Raw genomic sequence first — 21,946 nt, 5'->3', positions numbered from 1 at the left:
GCCCCATGCATTGCCTGAAGAAAAAAGCCATCGAGGGTGAGGCTGCCCCATGCATTGCCTGAAGAAAAAAGCCATTGAAGGTGAGGCTGCCCCGTACCTTGCCTGAAGAAAAAGCCACCGAAGGTGAGGCTGCCCCATACATTGCCTGAAGAAAAAGCCATCGAAGGTGAGGCTGCCTAATATATTGCCTGATGAAACTCTGGAATTCTCTTTACAATGCGATACAAGATTGTAGAAATATATTCCAATTGAAAAACATATATAAAAACAGAACAATAAGATGATATGGACAGCCGTAAGTGTTTGCATTTTGCTTTATATTTATTATTTTACTTATTTTTTGTCTGGTTTTGTATTTGTTTTGTATCATCCCGTGAGGTGTATATTATTTTTTGCTCGGTTTGTACTTCATGAAGTTTTTGCACTTGTTGTTTTTTGTTTGTTTTAATTATATTTGGATGTATTTGTTTGGTTTGTATGCTTGTGAATCTGGGCTATCCATTAACTACCTCTTATGTTGAAGGGGGCAGGAAATATAACATTTTCCTCATCCTGTTCCTTCTCAAGCATAGATTTATTGGTTGATTGATTGATTGAAACTTGTATTAGTAGATTGCACAGTACAGTACATGTTCCGTGCTAAATGGTAACACCCCAATAAGTTTTTCAACGTGTTTAAGTCCGGTGTGTGAATATGTGTTTCGTTGTTAAAGTTTAATCGTCTATTGATCAAAAATGCACATCAATGAAGGAGATAAATAAGAATGAAATGAAATGAAAGAAAGAGCCATTGACGCTGAGGCGGCCTAATACATTGCCTGGAAGAAAAAGCCTCTGACGGTGAGTGGCTGACCCAGAATCAGTTTATCGCCTGTAGAGCGCGACTACATGGGAACGTCAACTGATTCTAAATCGGATTTGAGCGGTAACCATTTGTTTATAGACCAAGCCGAAGCAGGATATGAACAAATTAAAATGTGTTTCCTAGTCGTCATTTTAATTATGTATACATGTGTAAAACAGTGTATACATTTTTGTATTTTATTTGGTTAAAAAAAGTTAGCCGCCATCACTTCATTGACACGCATGCGTAATAGTTCAGGTTTTTTGTTTTTTTTTGCTGACATTTCGGCATTATGGAATGTTGCTATCGTCACCTCATTGACAACATGCACGTAAGCAGTTCATGTTGGACCATGGGAAAAGAAAGATAATTGACGGGAAAACTAACTTTAATATAGAATGTGTTTTGACAAAATCCGGAAGTGAATGCTAGCTTAGCTGGGTTTAGCCTAGCTGTGCTCTGGTGACGTCACCCGGGAGGACGTGCTGGAAGATGGCGCCAACTGAATGGACATCCTAATGACAGTGTCCACATTGGCCTCTTTTTCCACCATGGTGAGTCAACTAACTCTTTGTTTAGTGTGCCAGCACTAGTGCTTTTACATTACAGCACGTGTGCTAACCATCCTACACACTTGTCCTCTCATACTTTGATCATCACACTTGTCCTCTCATACTTTGATCATCACACACTTGTCTTCTCATACTTTGATCATCACACACTTGTCCTCTCATACTTTGATCATCACACACTTGTCCTCTCATACTTTGATCATCACACACTTGTCCTCTCATACTTTGATCATCACACACTTGTCCTCTCATACTTTGATCATCACACACTTGTCCTCTCATACTTTGATCATCACACACTTGTCCTCTCATACTTTGATCATCACACACTTGTCCTCTCATACTTTGATCATCACACACTTGTCCTCTCATACTTTGATCATCACACTTGTCCTCTCAAACTTTGATCATCACACACTTGTCCTCTCATACTTTGATCATCACACTTGTCCTCTCATACTTTGATCATCACACACTTGTCCTCTCATACTTTGATCATCACACACTTGTCCTCTCATACTTTGATCATCACACACTTGTCCTCTCATACTTTGATCATCACACACTTGTCCTCTCATACTTTGATCATCACACTTGTCCTCTCAAACTTTGATCATCACACACTTGTCCTCTCATACTTTGATCATCACACTTGTCCTCTCATACTTTGATCATCACACACTTGTCCTCTCATACTTTGATCATCACACACTTGTCCTCTCCTACTTTGATCATCACACACTTGTCCTCTCATACTTGTCCTCTCATACTTTGATCATTCCTCATACTTGTCCTCTCATACTTTGATCATCATACTTGTCCTCTCATACTTTGATCGTCACATACTGGTCCTCTCATACTTTGATCATTCCTCATACTTGTCCTCTCATACTTTGATGAGGTTCCTGTTGGACATTAGCACCTACTGCATCCATCTAACATCAGCAGCTTGCTAACTGCTGGAGAATAAGGACGAACCAATCAATAGAAGTGTCAATTTGACATGTTGTCAGTCATCCGGGTCACTGTGTCCTTGGACATGTTTATTTCAAGGCGCACGACCAGGAAAATGCCTGCAAGTTTCCTTTTTTAAAATGTTTTTCCATCCATCCATTTTCTTTCGCTTATCTGAGGTGGGGTCACGGGGGCAGCAGCCTAAGCAGGGAAGCCCAGACTTCCCTATCCCGAGCCACTTGGTCCAGCTCCTCCCGGGGGATCCAGAGGCGTTCCCAGACCAGCTGGGAGACATAGTCTTCTCAACGTGTCCTGGGTCTCCCACCGGTTGGAGGTGCCCTAAACATCTCCCTAGGGAGGCGTTCGGGTGCCATCCTGACCAGATGCCCCAACCCCCTCATCTGGCTCCTCTCCATGTGGAGCAGCAGTACAGACTAAATGATGTAGTGGTTATGTGTTGACTTTAGTACAGACTACATGTAGTGGTTATGTGTTGACTTTAGTACACACTAGATGTTGTAGTGGTTATGTGTTGACTTTAGTACAGACTACATGTAGTGGTTATGTGTTGACTTTAGTACAGACTACATGTAGTGGTTATGTGTTGACTTTAGTACAGACTAGATGTTGTAGTGGTTATGTGTTGACTTTAGTACACACTAGATGTTGTAGTGGTTATGTGTTGACTTTAGTACAGACTACATGTAGTGGTTATGTGTTGACTTTAGTACACACTAGATGTTGTAGTGGTTATGTGTTGACTTTAGTACACACTAGATGTTGCAGTGGTTATGTGTTGAAATTTAGTAGAAACTAGATGATGTAGTGGTTATGTGTTGACTTTAGTACACACTAGATGTTGTAGTGGTTACGTGTTGACTTTAGTACACACTAAATGTTGTAGTGATTATGTGTTGACTTTAGTACACACTAGATGTTGTAGTGGTTATGTGTTGACTTTAGTACACACTAGATGTTGTAGTGGTTATGTGTTGACTTTAGTACACACTAGATGTTGTAGTGGTTATGTGTTGACTTTAGTACACACTAGATGTTGTAGTGGTTATGTGTTGACTTTAGTACAGACTACATGTAGTGGTTATGTGTTGACTTTAGTACACACTAGATGTTGTAGTGGTTATGTGTTGACTTTAGTACACACTAGATGTTGCAGTGGTTATGTGTTGAAATTTAGTAGAAACTAGATGATGTAGTGGTTATGTGTTGACTTTAGTACACACTACATGTTGTAGTGGTTATGTGTTGACTTTAGTACACACTAAATGTTGTAGTGGTTATGTGTTGACTTTAGTACACACTAGATGTTGTAGTGGTTATGTGTTGACTTTAGTACACACTAGATGTTGTAGTGGTTATGTGTTGACTTTAGTACACACTAGATGATGTAGTGGTTATGTGTTGACTTTAGTACACACTAGATGTTGTAGTGGTTATGTGTTGACTTTAATACACACTAGATGTTGTAGTGGTTATGTGTTGACTTTAGTACACACTAGATGTTGTAGTGGTTATGTGTTGACTTGAACATACACTAGATGATGTAGTGGTTATGTGTTGAAATGTAATAGAAACTAAATGATGTAGTGGTTATGTGTTGAAATTTAATAGAAACTAAATGTTGTAGTGGTTATGTGTTGACTTGAGCATACACTAAATGATGTAGTGGTTATGTGTTGAAATGTATTAGAAACTAGACGATGTAGTGGTTCTGGGACAGCCGCTGATGTGCTGTGCTTTGAGCGCTCCCACAGGGTATCAATGCCTCGGCTCTGGAGAAAGATATTGGAGCGGAGCAGTTCCCGGTCAACGAGCACTACTTTGGCCTGGTCAACGTGCGTAACCAAGACAAGATGTCCGCAGGTGTGGCTTGCTGCTACTCATACTATCTCATCACCGCTTTCAGTTCGGCAACACCTGCTACTGCAACTCCGTGCTGCAGGCGCTCTATTCCTGCCAGCCCTTCCGGGAGAAGATCCTGGCCTACCGCAGCCAGCCCAGGAGGAAGGAGAACCTGCTCAGCTGCCTGGCAGACCTCTTCCACACCATCGCCACCCAGAAGAGGAAGGTGGGCGTCATCCCGCCCAAGAAGTTCATCACCCGCCTTCGCAAGGAGAACGGTCAGTTAGAAGTCTACCACTTCATGTAGTGCTGACGTGGCCCCTGACACACTTGGAAGTCTACCACTTCATGTAGTGCTGACGTGGCCCCTGACACACTTGGAAGTCTACCACTTCATGTAGTGCTGACGTGGCTCTTGACACACTTGGAAGTCTACCACTTCATGTAGTGCTGATGTGGCCCCTGACACACTTGGAAGTCTACCACTTCTTGTAGTGCTGACATGGCCCCTGACACACTTGGAAGTCTACCACTTCTTGTAGTGCTGACATGGCCCCTGACACACTTGGAAGTCTACCACTTCATGTAGTGCTGACGTGGCCCCTGACACACTTGGAAGTCTACCACTTCTTGTAGTGCTGACATGGCCCCTGACACACTTGGAAGTCTACCACTTCATGTAGTGCTGACGTGGCCCCTGACACACTTGGAAGTCTACCACTTCTTGTAGTGCTGACATGGCCCCTGACACACTTGGAAGTCTACCACTTCATGTAGTGCTGACGTGGCCCCTGACACACTTGGAAGTCTACCACTTCTTGTAGTGCTGACATGGCCCCTGACACACTTGGAAGTCTACCACTTCATGTAGTGCTGACGTGGCCCCTGACACTTGTAAGTGTAATACTTCATGTAGTGCTGAGGTGGCCCCTAACACTTGTAAGTGTAGTACTTCATGCAGTGGTGAGGTGGCCCCTAACACTTGTAAGTGTAATACTTCATGTAGTGCTGAGGTGGCCCCTAACACTTGTAAGTGTAATACTTCATGTAGTGGTGAGGTGGCCCCTAACACTTGTAAGTGTAGTACTTCATGCAGTGGTGAGGTGACCCCTAACAGTTGTAAGTGTAATACTACATGTAGTGCTGAGGTGGCCCCTAACACTTGTAAGTGTAGTACTTCATGTAGTGGTGAGGTGGCCCCTAACACTTGTAAGTGTAGTACTTCATGTAGTGGTGAGGTGGCCCCTAACAGTTGTAAGTGTAATACTTCATGTAGTGGTGAGGTGACCCCTAATAGTTGTAAGTGTAATACTTCATGCAGTGGTGAGGTGGCCCCTAACAGTTGTAAGTGTAGTACTTCATGTAGTGGTGAGGTGGCCCCTAACACTTGTAAGTGTAATACTTCATGCAGTGGTGAGGTGGCCCCTAACAGTTGTAAGTGTAATACTTCATGCAGTGGTGAGGTGGCCCCTAACACTTGTAAGTGTAGTACTTCATGCAGTGGTGAGGTGGCCCCTAACAGTTGTAAGTGTAATACTTCATGCAGTGGTGAGGTGGCCCCTAACAGTTGTAAGTGTAATACTTCATGCAGTGGTGAGGTGGCCCCTAACACTTGTAAGTGTAATACTTCATGTAGTGGTGAGGTGGCCCCTAACACTTGTAAGTGTAGTACTTCATGTAGTGGTGAGGTGACCCCTAACAGTTGTAAGTGTAGTACTTCATGTAGTGGTGAGGTGACCCCTAACAGTTGTAAGTGTAATACTTCATGTAGTGGTGAGGTGACCCCTAACAGTTGTAAGTGTAATACTTCATGTAGTGCTGAGGTGGCCCCTAACACTTGTAAGTGTAGTACTTCATGTAGTGGTGAGGTGACCCCTAATAGTTGTAAGTGTAATACTTCATGCAGTGGTGAGGTGACCCCTAATAGTTGTAAGTGTAATACTTCATGCAGTGGTGAGGTGGCCCCTAACAGTTGTAAGTGTAGTACTTCATGTAGTGGTGAGGTGGCCCCTAACACTTGTAAGTGTAATACTTCATGCAGTGGTGAGGTGGCCCCTAACACTTGTAAGTGTAATACTTCATGCAGTGGTGAGGTGGCCCCTAACACTTGTAAGTGTAGTACTTCATGCAGTGGTGAGGTGGCCCCTAACAGTTGTAAGTGTAATACTTCATGCAGTGGTGAGGTGGCCCCTAACAGTTGTAAGTGTAATACTTCATGCAGTGGTGAGGTGGCCCCTAACACTTGTAAGTGTAATACTTCATGTAGTGGTGAGGTGGCCCCTAACACTTGTAAGTGTAGTACTTCATGTAGTGGTGAGGTGACCCCTAACAGTTGTAAGTGTAATACTTCATGTAGTGGTGAGGTGACCCCTAACAGTTGTAAGTGTAATACTTCATGTAGTGGTGAGGTGACCCCTAACAGTTGTAAGTGTAATACTTCATGTAGTGGTGAGATGGCCCCTAACACTTGTAAGTGTAATACTTCATGCAGTGGTGAGATGGCCCCTAACACTTGTAAGTGTAGTACTTCATGCAGTGGTGAGGTGGCCCCTAACAGTTGTAAGTGTAGTACTTCATGCAGTGGTGAGGTGGCCCCTAACACTTGTAAGTGTAATACTTCATGTAGTGGTGAGGTGGCCCCTAACACTTGTAAGTGTAATACTTCATGCAGTGGTGAGGTGGCCCCTAACAGTTGTAAGTGTAGTACTTCATGCAGTGGTGAGGTGGCCCCTAACACTTGTAAGTGTAATACTTCATGTAGTGGTGAGGTGACCCCTAACACTTGTAAGTGTAATACTTCATGCAGTGGTGAGATGGCCCCTAACACTTGTAAGTGTAGTACTTCATGCAGTGGTGAGGTGGCCCCTAACACTTGTAAGTGTAGTACTTCATGCAGTGGTGAGGTGGCCCCTAACACTTGTAAGTGTAGTACTTGATTAGTGCTGAGGTGGCCTCTGACATTTGAAAGTATTGTACTTCATGTAGTGCTGAGGTGGCCCCTAAAAGCTGTAGTTGTAGTACTTGGTGTAGTGGTATGCAATTGTAGTATTAGCATAATGTAGTATTTCAAGTGTTTGACAACAGGTTGTTGTGCTGTACAGAGTTGTTTGCCAAGTACACAAAGTACTATTAGTATTAAAGTTTTTGACAAGTAAACACAGTACTGTTAGTATTGAAGTGTTTGACAAGTAGTATTAGTATTGAAGTGTTTGACAAGTACACACAGTAGTATTAGTATTGAAGTGTTTGACAAGTACACAAAGTACTATTAGTATTGACGTTTTTGACAAGTAAACACAGTACTGTTAGTATTGAAGTGTTTGACAAGTAGTATTAGTATTGAAGTGTTTGACAAGTACACAAAGTAGTATTAGTATTGAAGTGTTTGACAAGTACACAAAGTAGTATTAGTATTGAAGTGTTTGACAAGTACACAAAGTACTATTAGTATTGAAGTTTTTGACAAGTGCACACAGTAGTATTAGTATTGAAGTGTTTGACAAGTACACAAAGTAGTATTAGTATTGAAGTGTTTGACGAGTAGTATTAGTATTGAAGTGTTTGACAAGTACACAAAGTAGTATTAGTATTGAAGTGTTTGACAAGTACACAAAGTAGTATTAGTATTGAAGTGTTTGACGAGTAGTATTAGTATTGAAGTGTTTGACAAGTACACAAAGTAGTATTAGTATTGAAGTGTTTGACAAGTAGTATTAGTATTGAAGTTTGACAAGTACAAACAGTAGTATTAGTATTAAAGTGTTTGACAAGTACACACAGTAGTATTAGTATTGAAGTGTTTGACAAGTACACACAGTAGTATTAGTATTGAAGTGTTTGACAAGTACACACAGTAGTATTAGTATTGAAGTGTTTGACAAGTACACAAAGTAGTATTAGTATTGAAGTGTTTGACAAGTACACAAAGTAGTATTAGTATTGAAGTGTTTGACAAGTACACAAAGTAGTATTAGTATTGAAGTGTTTGACAAGTACACAAAGTAGTATTAGTATTGAAGTGTTTGACAAGTACACAAAGTAGTATTAGTATTGAAGTGTTTGACAAGTACACAAAGTAGTATTAGTATTGAAGTGTTTGACAAGTACACAAAGTAGTATTAGTATTGAAGTGTTTGACAAGTACACAAAGTAGTATTAGTATTGAAGTGTTTGACAAGTACACAGTAGTATTAGTATTGAAGTGTTTGACAAGTACACAAAGTAGTATTAGTATTGAAGTGTTTGATAAGTAGTATTAGTATTGAAGTGTTTGATAAGTAGTATTAGTATTGAAGTGTTTGACAAGTACACACAGTAGTATTATTATTAAAATGTTTGACAAGTACACACAGTAGTATTAGTATTGAAGTGTTTGACAAGTACACAGTAGTATTAGTATTGAAGTGTTTGACAAGTACACAAAGTAGTATTAGTATTGAAGTGTTTGACAAGTACACAAAGTAGTATTAGTATTTAATGTTTGACAAGTACACACAGTAGTATTAGTATTGAAGTGTTTGACAAGTACACAAAGTAGTATTAGTATTAAAGTGTTTGACAAGTGCACACAGTAGTATTAGTATTGAAGTGTTTGACAAGTACACACAGTAGTATTAGTATTAGTGTTTGACAAGTACACACAGTAGTATTAGTATTAAAGTGTTTGACAAGTACACAAAGTAGTATTAGTATTGAAGTGTTTGACAAGTGCACACAGTAGTATTAATATTAAAGTGTTTGACAAGTACACAAAGTAGTATTAGTATTGAAGTGTTTGACAAGTGCACACAGTAGTATTAATATTAAAGTGTTTGACAAGTACACAAAGTAGTATTAGTATTGAAGTGTTTGACAAGTACACACAGTAGTATTAATATTAAAGTGTTTGACAAGTACACAAAGTAGTATTAAATGGTTGACAAGTGCACACAGTAGTATTAGTATTGAAGTGTTTGACAAGTACACACAGTAGTATTAGTATTGAATGGTTGAGAAGTACACAAAGTAGTATTAGTATTAAATGGTTGACAAGTGCACACAGTACTATTAGTATTGAAGTGTTTGACAAGTACACACAGTAGTATTAGTATTGAAGTGTTTGACAAGTACACAAAGTAGTATTAGTATTGAAGTGTTTGACAAGTACACAAAGTAGTATTAGTATTAAAGTGTTTGACAAGTACACAAAGTAGTATTAGTATTGAAGTGTTTGACAAGTACACAAAGTAGTATTAAATGGTTGACAAGTGCACACAGTAGTATTAGTATTGAAGTGTTTGACAAGTACACACAGTAGTATTAGTATTGAATGGTTGAGAAGTACACAAAGTAGTATTAGTATTAAATGGTTGACAAGTGCACACAGTACTATTAGTATTGAAGTGTTTGACAAGTACACACAGTAGTATTAGTATTGAAGTGTTTGACAAGTACACAAAGTAGTATTAGTATTGAATGGTTGACAAGTACACACAGTAGTATTAGCATTGAAGTGTTTGACAAGTAGTATTAGTATTGAAGTGTTTGACAAGTACACACAGTCGTATTAGTATTGAAGTGTTTGACAAGTACACAAAGTAGTATTAGTATTGAAGTGTTTGACAAGTACACACAGTAGTATTAGTATTGAAGTGTTTGACAAGTACACAAAGTAGTATTAGTATTGAAGTGTTTGATAAGTAGTATTAGTATTGAAGTGTTTGATAAGTAGTATTAGTATTGTAGTGTTTGACAAGTACACACAGTAATATTATTATTAAAATGTTTGACAAGTACACACAGTAGTATTAGTATTGAAGTTTTTGACAAGTACACACAGTAGTATTAGTATTGAAGTCTTAGACAAGTAGTATTAGTATTGAAGTGTTCGACAAGTACACACAGTAGTATTAGTTTTGAAGTCTTAGACGAGTAGTATTAGTATTGAAGTGTTCGACAAGTACACACAGTAGTATTAGTTTTGAAGTCTTAGACGAGTAGTATTAGTATTGAAGTGTTCGACAAGTACACACAGTAGTATTAGTATTGAAGTGTTTGACAAGTACACACAGTAGTATTAGTATTGAAGTGTTTGACAAGTACACAAAGTAGTATTAGTATTGAAGTGTTTGATAAGTAGTATTAGTATTGAAGTGTTTGATAAGTAGTATTAGTATTGAAGTGTTTGATAAGTAGTATTAGTATTGAAGTCTTTGACAAGTACACAAAGTAGTATTAGTATTGAAGTGTTTGACAAGTACACACAGTAGTATTAGTATTGAAGTCTTAGACGAGTAGTATTAGCATTGAAGTGTTTGACAAGTACACACTAGTATTGAAGTTTTTAACTCAAGTAGTATTAGCACTGAAGTGTTTGACAAGTAGTATCAGTATTGAAGTGTTTGACAAGTACACACAGTAGTATTAGCGTTGAAGTGTTTGACAAGTATTACTAGTATTGAAGTTTTTAACTTAAGTAGTATTAGCATTGAAGTGTTTGACAAGTATGACTAGTATTGAAGTTCTTAACTTAAGTAGTATTAGCGTTGAAGTGTTTGACAAGTATGACTAGTATTGAAGTTCTTAACTTAAGTAGTATTAGCATTGAAGTGTTTGACAAGTATTACTAGTATTGAAGTTTTTAACTTAAGTAGTATTAGCGTTGAAGTGTTTGACAAGTATGACTAGTATTGAAGTTCTTAACTTAAGTAGTATTAGCATTGAAGTGTTTGAGCAGATGTTGTTGTGCTGCACAGAGTTGTTTGACAACTACATGCAGCAGGACGCACATGAGTTCCTCAACTACCTTCTCAACACCATCGCTGACCTGCTGCAGGAGGACAAGAAGCAGGACAAGACTAATGGCCGCCTGGCCAACGGCGCCTTAGACTCTCAGAACAACAACAACAACAACAACAACAACAACAACCACCAGCAGCAGCAGCAGCAGAAGACCACCTGGGTGCATGACATCTTCCAGGGCACACTCACCAACGACACCCGCTGCCTCACCTGCGAAACGGTAACAACCTTTACAGGCCTTAACCAGCCAGCACAGACAACAAAACATCTTACTGTACACACTGGATGTACATGTACATGCGTACAATACAATACATTCACTGTACAAACATACATATACACATACTGTACATATACATTCACTGTACAAACATACATATACACATACTGTACATATACATTCACTGTACACATACATCTACACATACTGTACATATACATTCACTGTACACACATACATCTACACATACTGTACATATACATTCACTGTACACATACATCTACACATACTGTACATATACATTCACTTTAACATACATCTACACATACTGTACATATACATTCACTGTAACATACATATACACATACTGTACATATACATTCACTGTAACATACATATACACATACTGTACATATACATTCACTGTAACATACATATACACATACTGTACATATACATTCACTGTAACATACATATACACATACTGTACATACACATTTACTGTACACATACATATACACATACTGTACATACACATTTACTGTACAAACATATATACACATACCGTACATATACATTCACTGTGAACACATACATCTACACATACTGTACATACACATTTACTGTACAAACAATACATTACTGTACAAACAACACACATACTGTACATATACATTCACTGTACAACCATACATAGACACATACTGTACATATACATTCACTGTACAAACATACATATAAACACACTGTACTTATACAAGTATACATACATACATATAAACACACTGTACATATACAAGTATATATACATACATACATACATATAAACACACTGTACATATACAAGTACATATAGATACATGCATATAATCAGGTTCCATCAAACATATATTAACATTGTTGCCCTAGGGTAAACTGGGTAACACATGGCACTCTGACAAAGCTTAACCTATTGTTACTGTAATAATCTACAAACCCTGTTTCCATATGAGTTGGGAAATGGTGTTAGATGTAAATATAAACAGAATACAATGATTTGCAAATCCTTTTCAAGCCATATTCAGTTGAATATGCTACAAAGACAACATATTTCATGTTCAAACTCATAAACTTTTTTTTTTGCAAATAATCATTAACTTTAGAATTTGATGCCAGCAACACGTGACTAAGAAGTTGGGAAAGGTGGCAATAAATACTGATAAAGTTGAGGAATGCTCATCAAACACTTATTTGGAACATCCCACAGGTGTGCAGGCTAATTGGGAACAGGTGGGTGCCATGATTGGCTATAAATGGTAAATGGGCTGTACTTGCATAGCGCTTTTCTACCCCTATTTAAGGAGCCCAAAGCGCTTTGACAGTATTTCCACATTCGCCCATTCACACACTGATGGCAGGAGCTGCCATGCAAGGCGCTCACCAGGACCCATCAGGAGCAAGGGTGAAGTTTCTTGCTCAGGACACAAAGGACGTGACGAGGTTGGTACTAGGTGGGGATTGAACCACGGAACCCCGGGTTGCGCACGGCCACTCTACCAACTTTGCCACGCCGTCCCCATAAAAACAGCTTCCCAAAAAATGCTCAGTCTTTCACAAGAAAGGATGGGGCGAGGTACACCCCTTTGTCCACAACTGTGTGAGCAAATAGTCAAACAGTTTAAGAACAACACTTCTCAAAGTGACATTGCAAGAAATTTAGGGATTCCAACATCTACGCTCCATAATATCATCAAAAGGTTCAGAGAATCTGGAGAAATCACTCCACGTAAGCGGCATGGCCGGAAACCAACATTGAATGAGCGTGACCTTCCATCCCTCAGACGGCACTGTATCAAAAACCCACATCAATCTCTAAAGGATATCACCACATGGGCTCAGGAACACTTCAGAAAACCACTGTCACTAAATACAGTTGGTCGCTACATCTGTAAGTGCAAGTTAAAGCTCTACTGGGCAAAGTGAAAGCCATTTATCAACAACATCCAGAAACGCCGCCGGCTTCTCTGGGCCCGAGCTCATCTAAGATGGACTGATGCTAAGTGGAAAAGTGTTCTGTGGTCTGACGAGTCCACATTTCAAATTGTTTTTGGAAATATTGGACATGGTGTCATCCGGACCAAAGGGGAAGTGAATTATCCGGACTGTTATCCACGCAAAGTGTTGTAGTCAGCATGTGTGATGGTATGGGGGTGTATTAGTGTGTTGTAGTCAGCATGTGTGATGGTATGGGGGTGTATTAGTGTGTTGTAGTCAGCATGTGTGATGGTATGGGGGTGTATTAGTGTGTTGTAGTCAGCATGTGTGATGGTATGGGGGTGTATTAGTGTGTTGTAGTCAGCATGTGTGATGGTATGGGGGTGTATTAGTGTGTTGTAGTCAGCATGTGTGATGGTATGGGGGTGTATTCGTGTGTTGTAGTCAGCATGTGTGATGGTATGGGGGTGTATTAGTGTGTTGTAGTCAGCATGTGTGATGGTATGGGGGTGTATTAGTGTGTTGTAGTCAGCATGTGTGATGGTATGGGGGTGTATTAGTGTGTTGTAGTCAGCATGTGTGATGGTATGGGGGTGTATTAGTGTGTTGTAGTCAGCATGTGTGATGGTATGGGGGTGTATTAGTGTGTTGTAGTCAGCATGTGTGATGGTATGGGGGTGTATTAGTGTGTTGTAGTCAGCATGTGTGATGGTATGGGGGTGTATTAGTGTGTTGTAGTCAGCATGTGTGATGGTATGGGGGTGTATTAGTGTGTTGTAGTCAGCATGTGTGATGGTATGGGGGTGTATTAGTGTGTTGTAGTCAGCATGTGTGATGGTATGGGGGTGTATTAGTGTGTTGTAGTCAGCATGTGTGATGGTATGGGGGTGTATTAGTGTGTTGTAGTCAGCATGTGTGATGGTATGGGGGTGTATTCGTGTGTTGTAGTCAGCATGTGTGATGGTATAGGGGTGTATTAGTGTGTTGTAGTCAGCATGTGTGATGGTATGGGGGTGTATTAGTGTGTTGTAGTCAGCATGTGTGATGGTATGGTGGTGTATTAGTGTGTTGTAGTCAGCTTGTGTGATGGTATGGGGGTGTATTAGTGTGTTGTAGTCAGCATGTGTGATGGTATGGGGGTGTATTAGTGTGTTGTAGTCAGCATGTGTGATGGTATGGGGGTGTATTAGTGTGTTGTAGTCAGCATGTGTGATGGTATGGGGGTGTATTAGTGTGTTGTAGTCAGCATGTGTGATGGTATGGTGGTGTATTAGTGTGTTGTAGTCAGCTTGTGTGATGGTATGGGGGTGTATTAGTGTGTTGTAGTCAGCTTGTGTGATGGTATGGGGGTGTATTAGTGTGTTGTAGTCAGCATGTGTGATGGTATGGGGGTGCATTAGTGCCCAAGGCATGGGTAACTTACACATCTGTGAAGGCACCATTAATGCTGAAAGGTCCATACAGGTTTTGGAGCAACATATGTTGTCATCCAAGTAAAGTTATCATGGACGCCCCTGCTTATTTCAGCAAGAAAATGCCAAGCCACGCGTTACAACAGCGTTGTTTTGTAGTAAAAGAGTGCGGGTACTTTCCTGGCCCGCCTGCAGTCCAGACCTGTCTCCCATGGAAAATGTGTGGCGCATTATGAAGCGTAAAATAGGACAGCGGAGACCCCGGACTGTTGAAGGACTGAAGCTCTACATAAAACAAGAATGGGAAAGAATTCCACTTTCAAAGCTTCAACAATTTAGTTTCCTCAGTTCCCAAACGTTTATTGAGCGTTGTTAAAAGAAAAGGTGATGTAACACAGTGGTGAACATGCCCTTTCCCAACTACTTTGGCACGTGTTGCAGCCATGAAATTCTGAGTTAATTATTAATTGCAAAATAAATAAAGTTTGAACATCAAATATGTTGTCTTTGTAGCATATTCAACTGAATATGGCTTGAAAAGGATTTGCAAATCATCTAACACCATTTCCCAACTCATATGGAAACATGAATGTAACATGTCCTCATCTTCCTCTCCCCTCCTAACATGAATGTAACATGTCCTCATCTTCCTCTCCCCTCCTAACATGAATGTAACATGTCCTCATCTTCCTCTCCCCTCCTAACATGAATGTAACATGTCCTCATCTTCCTCTCCCCTCCTAACATGAATGTAACATGTCCTCATCTTCCTCTCCCCTCCTCACATGAATGTAACATGTCCTCATCTTCCTCTCCCCTCCTAACATGAATGTAACAACATGTGGTCATCAAGTCCAATAGAAACAAGACAAGCAAGGCTGTATTGTCCATGGCTGCCCCCTAAAGGCCTGGAGTGTCATGTCATGCTGTCCTCTTCCTCTTCCAGATCAGCAGCAAAGATGAGGACTTTCTGGATCTTTCTGTGGATGTGGAACAAAACACCTCCATCACACACTGCCTCAGGTAACTCATCTTGTGTGTGTGTGTGTGTGTGTGTGTGTGTGTGTGTGTGTCTCCTATCCAACACTGTGTGTGTTTCATGTTGCGTGTGTGTTTCATGTTGTGTGTGTGTGTCTCCTATCCAACACTGTGTGTGTTTCATGTTGTGTGTGTGTGTGTCTCCTATCCAACACTGTGTGTGTTTCATGTTGTGTGTGTGTGTCTCCTATCCAACACTGTGTGTGTTTCATGTTGTGTGTGTGTCTCCTATCCAACACTGTGTGTGTCTCATGTTGTGTGTGTGTGTGTCTCCTATCCAACACTGTGTGTGTTTCATGTTGTGTGTGTGTGTCTCCTATCCAACACTGTGTGTGTTTCATGTTGTGTGTGTGTGTCTCCTATCCAACACTGTGTGTGTTTCATGTTGTGTGTGTCTCCTATCCAACACTGTGTGTGTCTCATGTTGTGTGTGTGTGTCTCCTATCCAACACTGTGTGTGTCTCATGTTGTGTGTGTGTGTCTCCTATCCAACACTGTGTGTGTCTCATGTTGTGTGTGTGTGTCTCCTATCCAACACTGTGTGTGTTTCATGTTGTGTGTGTGTGTCTCCTATCCAACACTGTGTGTGTCTCATGTTGTGTGTGTGTGTCTCCTATCCAACACTGTGTGTGTCTCATGTTGTGTGTGTGTGTCTCCTATCCAACACTGTGTGTGTCTCATGTTGTGTGTGTGTGTGTGTGTCTCCTATCCAACACTGTGTGTGTTTCATGTTGTGTGTGTCTCCTATCCAACACTGTGTGTGTCTCATGTTGTGTGTGTGTGTCTCCTATCCAACACTGTGTGTGTTTCATGTTGTGTGTGTGTGTCTCCTATCCAACACTGTGTGTGTTTCATGTTGTGTGTGTGTGTCTCCTCTCCAACACTGTGTGTGTTTCATGTTGTGTGTGTGTGTGTGTGTGTGTGTGTGTCTCCTATCCAACACTGTGTGTGTTTCATGTTGTGTGTGTCTCCTATCCAACACTGTGTGTGTCTCATGTTGTGTGTGTGTGTCTCCTATCCAACACTGTGTGTGTTTCATGTTGTGTGTGTCTCCTATCCAACACTGTGTGTGTCTCATGTTGTGTGTGTGTGTCTCCTATCCAACACTGTGTGTGTTTCATGTTGTGTGTGTGTGTGTCTCCTATCCAACACTGTGTGTGTTTCATGTTGTGTGTGTGTGTCTCCTCTCCAACACTGTGTGTGTTTCATGTTGTGTGTGTGTGTGTGTGTGTGTGTGTGTGTGTCTCCTATCCAACACTGTGTGTGTTTAATGTTGTGTGTGTCTCCTATCCAACACTGTGTGTGTCTCATGTTGTGTGTGTGTGTCTCCTATCCAACACTGTGTGTGTTTCATGTTGTGTGTGTGTGTGTCTCCTATCCAACACTGTGTGTGTTTCATGTTGTGTGTGTGTGTCTCCTATCCAACACTGTGTGTGTCTCATGTTGTGTGTGTCTCCTATCCAACACTGTGTGTGTTTCATGTTGTGTGTGTCTCCTATCCAACACTGTGTGTGTCTCATGTTGTGTGTGTGTGTGTCTCCTATCCAACACTGTGTGTGTTTCATGTTGTGTGTGTGTGTGTCTCCTATCCAACACTGTGTGTGTTTCATGTTGTGTGTGTGTGTGTCTCCTATCCAACACTGTGTGTGTTTCATGTTGTGTGTGTCTCCTATCCAACACTGTGTGTGTTTCATGTTGTGTGTGTTTGTGTGTGTCTCCTATCCAACACTGTGTGTGTTTCATGTTGTGTGTGTGTGTCTCCTATCCAACACTGTGTGTGTCTCATGTTGTGTGTGTGTGTCTCCTATCCAACACTGTGTGTGTCTCATGTTGTGTGTGTGTGTGTCTCCTATCCAACACTGTGTGTGTCTCATGTTGTGTGTGTGTGTCTCCTATCCAACACTGTGTGTGTCTCATGTTGTGTGTGTGTGTCTCCTATCCAACACTGTGTGTGTCTCATGTTGTGTGTGTGTGTCTCCTATCCAACACTGTGTGTCTCATGTTGTGTGTGTGTCTCCTATCCAACACTGTGTGTTTCATGTTGTGTGTGTGTGTCTCATATCCAACACTGTGTGTGTTTCATGTTGTGTGTGTCTCATGTTGTGTGTGTCTCATGTTGTGTGTGTCTCATATCCAACACTGTGTGAGTGTTTTCATGTTGTGTGTATGTGAGTGTGTGTGTGTCGTATCCAACACTGTGCTTCATGTTGTGTGTTTTCACAGAGGCTTCAGCAACACTGAGACATTGTGTAGTGAGTACAAGTACTACTGTGAGGAATGTCAGAGCAAGCAGGAGGCACACAAGAGGTGAGAGTTAGCCACAAACTGTGTTGTCAACACACCTGTGTGTGTGTGTGTGTGTGTGTGTGTGTCTCAGGATGTGTGTTGTCGACACACCTGTATGTGTCTCAAGATGTGTGTTGTCGACACACTTGTGTGTGTTTCAGGATGTGTGTTGTCGACACACCTGTGTGTGTCTTAGGATGTGTGTTGTAAACACACCTGTGTGTGTGTGTGTGTCTCGATGTGTGTTGTCGACACACCTGTGTGTCTCAGGATATGTGCTGTCGACACACCTGTGTGTGTCTCAGGATGTGTGTTGTTGACACCTGTGTGTGTGTCTCAAGATGTGTGTTGTTGACACCTGTGTGTGTGTGTGTCTCAGGATGTGTGTTGACACACCAGTGTATGTGTCTCAAGATGTGTGTTGTCGACACACCTGTGTGTGTTTCAGGATGTGTGTTGACACACCTGTGTATGTGTCTCAAGATGTGTGTTGTCGACACACCTGTGTGTGTCTTAGGATGTGTGTTGTCGACACACCTGTGTGTGTGTGTGTCTCTTGATGTGTGTTGTCGACACACCTGTGTGTGTCTCAGCATGTGTGTTGTCGACACACCTGTGTGTGTCTCAGGATGTGTGTTGACACACCTGTGTGTGTCTCAGGATGTGTGTTGTCGACACACCTGTGTGTGTGTCTCAGGATGTGTGTTGTCGACACACCTGTGTGTGTCTCAGGATGTGTGTTGTCGACATCTGTGTGTGTCTATAGATGTGTGTTAACACACCTGTGTGTGTCTCAGGATGTGTGTTGTCAACACACCTGTGTGTGTGTCTCAGGATGTGTGTTGTTGACACACCTGTGTGTGTGTCTCAGGATGTGTGTTGTTGACACACCTGTGTGTGTGTCTCAGGATGTGTGTTGTCAACACACCTGTGTGTATGTGTCTCAGGATGTGTGTTGTTGACACACCTGTGTGTATGTGTCTCAGGATGTGTGTTGTCGACACACCTGTGTGTGTGTCTCAGGATGTGTGTTGTTGACACCTGTGTGTGTGTCTCAGGATGTGTGTTGCCGACACCTGTGTGTGTGTCTCAGGATGTGTGTTGTTGACACACCTGTGTGTGTGTGTGTCTCAGAATGTGTGTTGTCGACACACCTGTGTGTGTGTCTCAGGATGTGTGTTGTCGACACCTGTGTGTGTCTCAGGATGTGTGTTGTCGATACACCTGTGTGTGTGTCTCAGGATGTGTGGTCGATACACCTGTGTGTGTGTCTCAGGATGTGTGTTGTCAACACACCTGTGTGTGTGTCTCAAGATGTGTGTTTTTGACACACCTGTGTGTGTGTCTCAGGATGTGTGTTGTCAACACACCTGTGTGTGTGTCTCAGGATGTGTGTTGTTGACACACCTGTGTGTGTGTGTGTCTCAGGATGTGTGTTGTCGACACACCTGTGTGTGTGTCTCAGGATGTGTGTTGTTGACACCTGTGTGTGTGTGTGTGTGTCTCAGGATGTGTGTTGTTGACACCTGTGTGTGTGTGTGTGTGTCTCAGGATGTGTGTTGTCGACACACCTGTGTGTGTGTGTGTCTCAGGATGTGTGTTGTCGACACACCTGTGCGTGTCTCAGGATGTGTGTTGTCGACACACCTGTGTGTGTGTCTCAGGATGTGTGTTGTCGACACACCTGTGTGTGTGTCTCAGGATGTGTGCTGTCGACACACTTGTGTGTGTGTCTCAGGATGTGTGTTGTCGACACACCTGTGTGTGTGTCTCAGGATGTGTGTTGTCGACACACCTGTGTGTGTGTCTCAGGATGTGTGTTGTCGACACACCTGTGTGTGTGTCTCAGGATGTGTGCTGTCGACACACTTGTGTGTGTGTCTCAGGATGTGTGTTGTCGACACACCTGTGTGTGTGTCTCAGGATGTGTGTTGTCGACACACCTGTGTGTGTGTCTCAGGATGTGTGCTGTCGACACACTTGTGTGTGTGTCTCAGGATGTGTGTTGTCGACACACCTGTGTGTGTGTCTCAGGATGTGTGTTGTTGACACACCTGTGTGTGTGTCTCAGGATGTGTGTCTCAGGCTGTGTGTTGTTGACACACCTGTGTGTGTGTCTCAGGATGTGTGTTGTCGACACACCTGTGCGTGTGTCTCAGGATGTGTGTTGTCGACACACCTGTGTGTGTGTCTCAGGATGTGTGTTGTCGACACACCTGTGCGTGTCTCAGGATGTGTGTTGTCGACACACCTGTGTGTGTGTCTCAGGATGTGTGTTGTCGACACACCTGTGTGTGTGTCTCAGGATGTGTGTTGCTGACACACCTGTGTGTGTGTGTCTCAGGATGTGTGTTGTTGACACACCTGTGTGTGTGTGTGTCTCAGGATGTGTGTTGTTGACACACCTGTGTGTGTGTGTGTCTCAGGATGTGTGTTGTCGACACACCTGTGTGTGTGTCTCAGGATGTGTGTTGTCGACACACCTGTGTGTGTGTCTTAGGATGTTTGTTGTCGACACACCTGTGTGTGTGTGTCTTAGGATGTTTGTTGTCGACACGCATGTGTGAGTGTTGTCACCACATATCCGTTGATGACACAGGTGTGTGTCTCAGGGTGTTTGTTGACATGTTTGTGTGAATCAGGATGTTGTTTTGTGTTTTTATGTGTGTGTCAGGTTGTTGTTGTGCTGTTTGGGCGTGTGTGTGTCAGGGTGTTGTTGTTGACACTGTGTGTGTATGTGTGTGTGTCAGGGTGTTGTTGTTGACACTGTGTGTGTATGTGTGTGTGTCAGGGTGTTGTTGTTGACACTGTGTGTGTATGTGTGTGTGTCAGGATGTTGTCGTTGACATTGTGTGTGCGTGTGTGTGTGTGTGTGTGCGCCAGGATGTTGACACTGTGTGTGTGTGTGTGTGTGTGTGTGTGTGTGTGTGTGTGTGTGTGTGTGTGTGTGTCAGGATGCGTGTGAAGAAGCTGCCCATGATCCTGGCTCTGCACCTGAAGCGTTTCAAGTACATGGAAAAGCTGCAGCGCTACACCAAGCTGTCCTATCGTGTGGTCTTCCCACTGGAGCTCCGCCTCTTCAACACGTCAGGTGACGCCACCAACCCTGAGCGTCTGTACGACCTGGTGGCCGTGGTGGTGCATTGTGGGAGGTGTGTGTAGTTGGGGGGCGGGGAAGGCCAGAGAAGATACTAACGTGATGATGTCATCCCAGCGGTCCAAACCGAGGTCACTACATCACCATCATCAAGAGTCACCACTTCTGGCTGCTCTTTGACGACGACATCGTGGAGGTGAGTCACACATCACTTTCACTTTCACTTTGTCATCACATCACACTCCCTCCTTGCTGCACACCTCCATCACTTTCACTTTGTCATCACATCACACTCCCTCCTTGCTGCACACCTCCATTACTTTCACTTTCACTTTGTCATCACATCACACTCCCTCCTTGCTGCACACCTCCATCACTTTCACTTTGTCATCACATCACACTCCCTCCTTGCTGCACACCTCCATCACTTTCACTTTCACTTTGTCATCACATCACACTCCCTCCTTGCTGCACACCTCCATTACTTTCACTTTCACTTTGTCATCACATCACACTCCCTCCTTGCTGCACACCTCCATTACTTTCACTTTCACTTTGTCATCACATCACACTCCCTCCTTGCTGCACACCTCCATCACATCACACTCCCTCCTTGCTGCACACCTCCGTTACTTTCACTTTCACTTTGTCATCACATCACACTCCCTCCTTGCTGCACACCTCCATCACTTTCACTTTGTCATCACATCACACTCCCTCCTTGCTGCACACCTCCATCACTTTCACTTTCACTTTGTCATCACATCACACTCCCTCCTTGCTGCATACCTCCATCACTTTCACTTTGTCATCACATCACACTCCCTCCTTGCTGCACACCTCCGTTACTTTCACTTTCACTTTGTCATCACATCACACTCCCTCCTTGCTGCATACCTCCATCACTTT

General features: G+C 42.2%; 1 protein-coding gene across 5 annotated transcripts in view; it reads left to right on the top strand.

Moving 5' to 3' along the window:
- Positions 1-133: 133 nt before the first annotated feature.
- Positions 134-21,946, top strand: part of LOC133569061 (ubiquitin carboxyl-terminal hydrolase 12A-like) — a 22,072-nt gene continuing 259 nt past the window's right edge. The window contains exons 1-9 of one of the 5 annotated variants that reach the window (XM_061921193.1): positions 158-295; positions 1,267-1,398; positions 4,143-4,223; positions 4,295-4,508; positions 10,965-11,230; positions 15,563-15,639; positions 17,878-17,961; positions 20,895-21,092; positions 21,155-21,233. In XM_061921193.1, the coding sequence (XP_061777177.1) occupies positions 1,351-1,398; positions 4,143-4,223; positions 4,295-4,508; positions 10,965-11,230; positions 15,563-15,639; positions 17,878-17,961; positions 20,895-21,092; positions 21,155-21,233 (1,047 nt within the window). In that variant the 5' untranslated portion in view covers positions 158-295; positions 1,267-1,350. Of the gene's footprint in view, positions 1,399-3,784; positions 4,224-4,294; positions 4,509-10,964; positions 11,231-15,562; positions 15,640-17,877; positions 17,962-20,894; positions 21,093-21,154; positions 21,234-21,946 lie in introns of those variants that run through there. The other 4 variants (XM_061921194.1, XM_061921195.1, XM_061921192.1 and 1 more) reach the window with 4 other exon arrangements.

The sequence above is a fragment of the Nerophis ophidion genome, linkage group LG15 (assembly GCF_033978795.1).
Source record: "Nerophis ophidion isolate RoL-2023_Sa linkage group LG15, RoL_Noph_v1.0, whole genome shotgun sequence".
Taxonomy (NCBI): Eukaryota; Metazoa; Chordata; class Actinopteri; order Syngnathiformes; family Syngnathidae; genus Nerophis; species Nerophis ophidion.
This window is presented reverse-complemented; position numbering and strand designations above follow the sequence as displayed.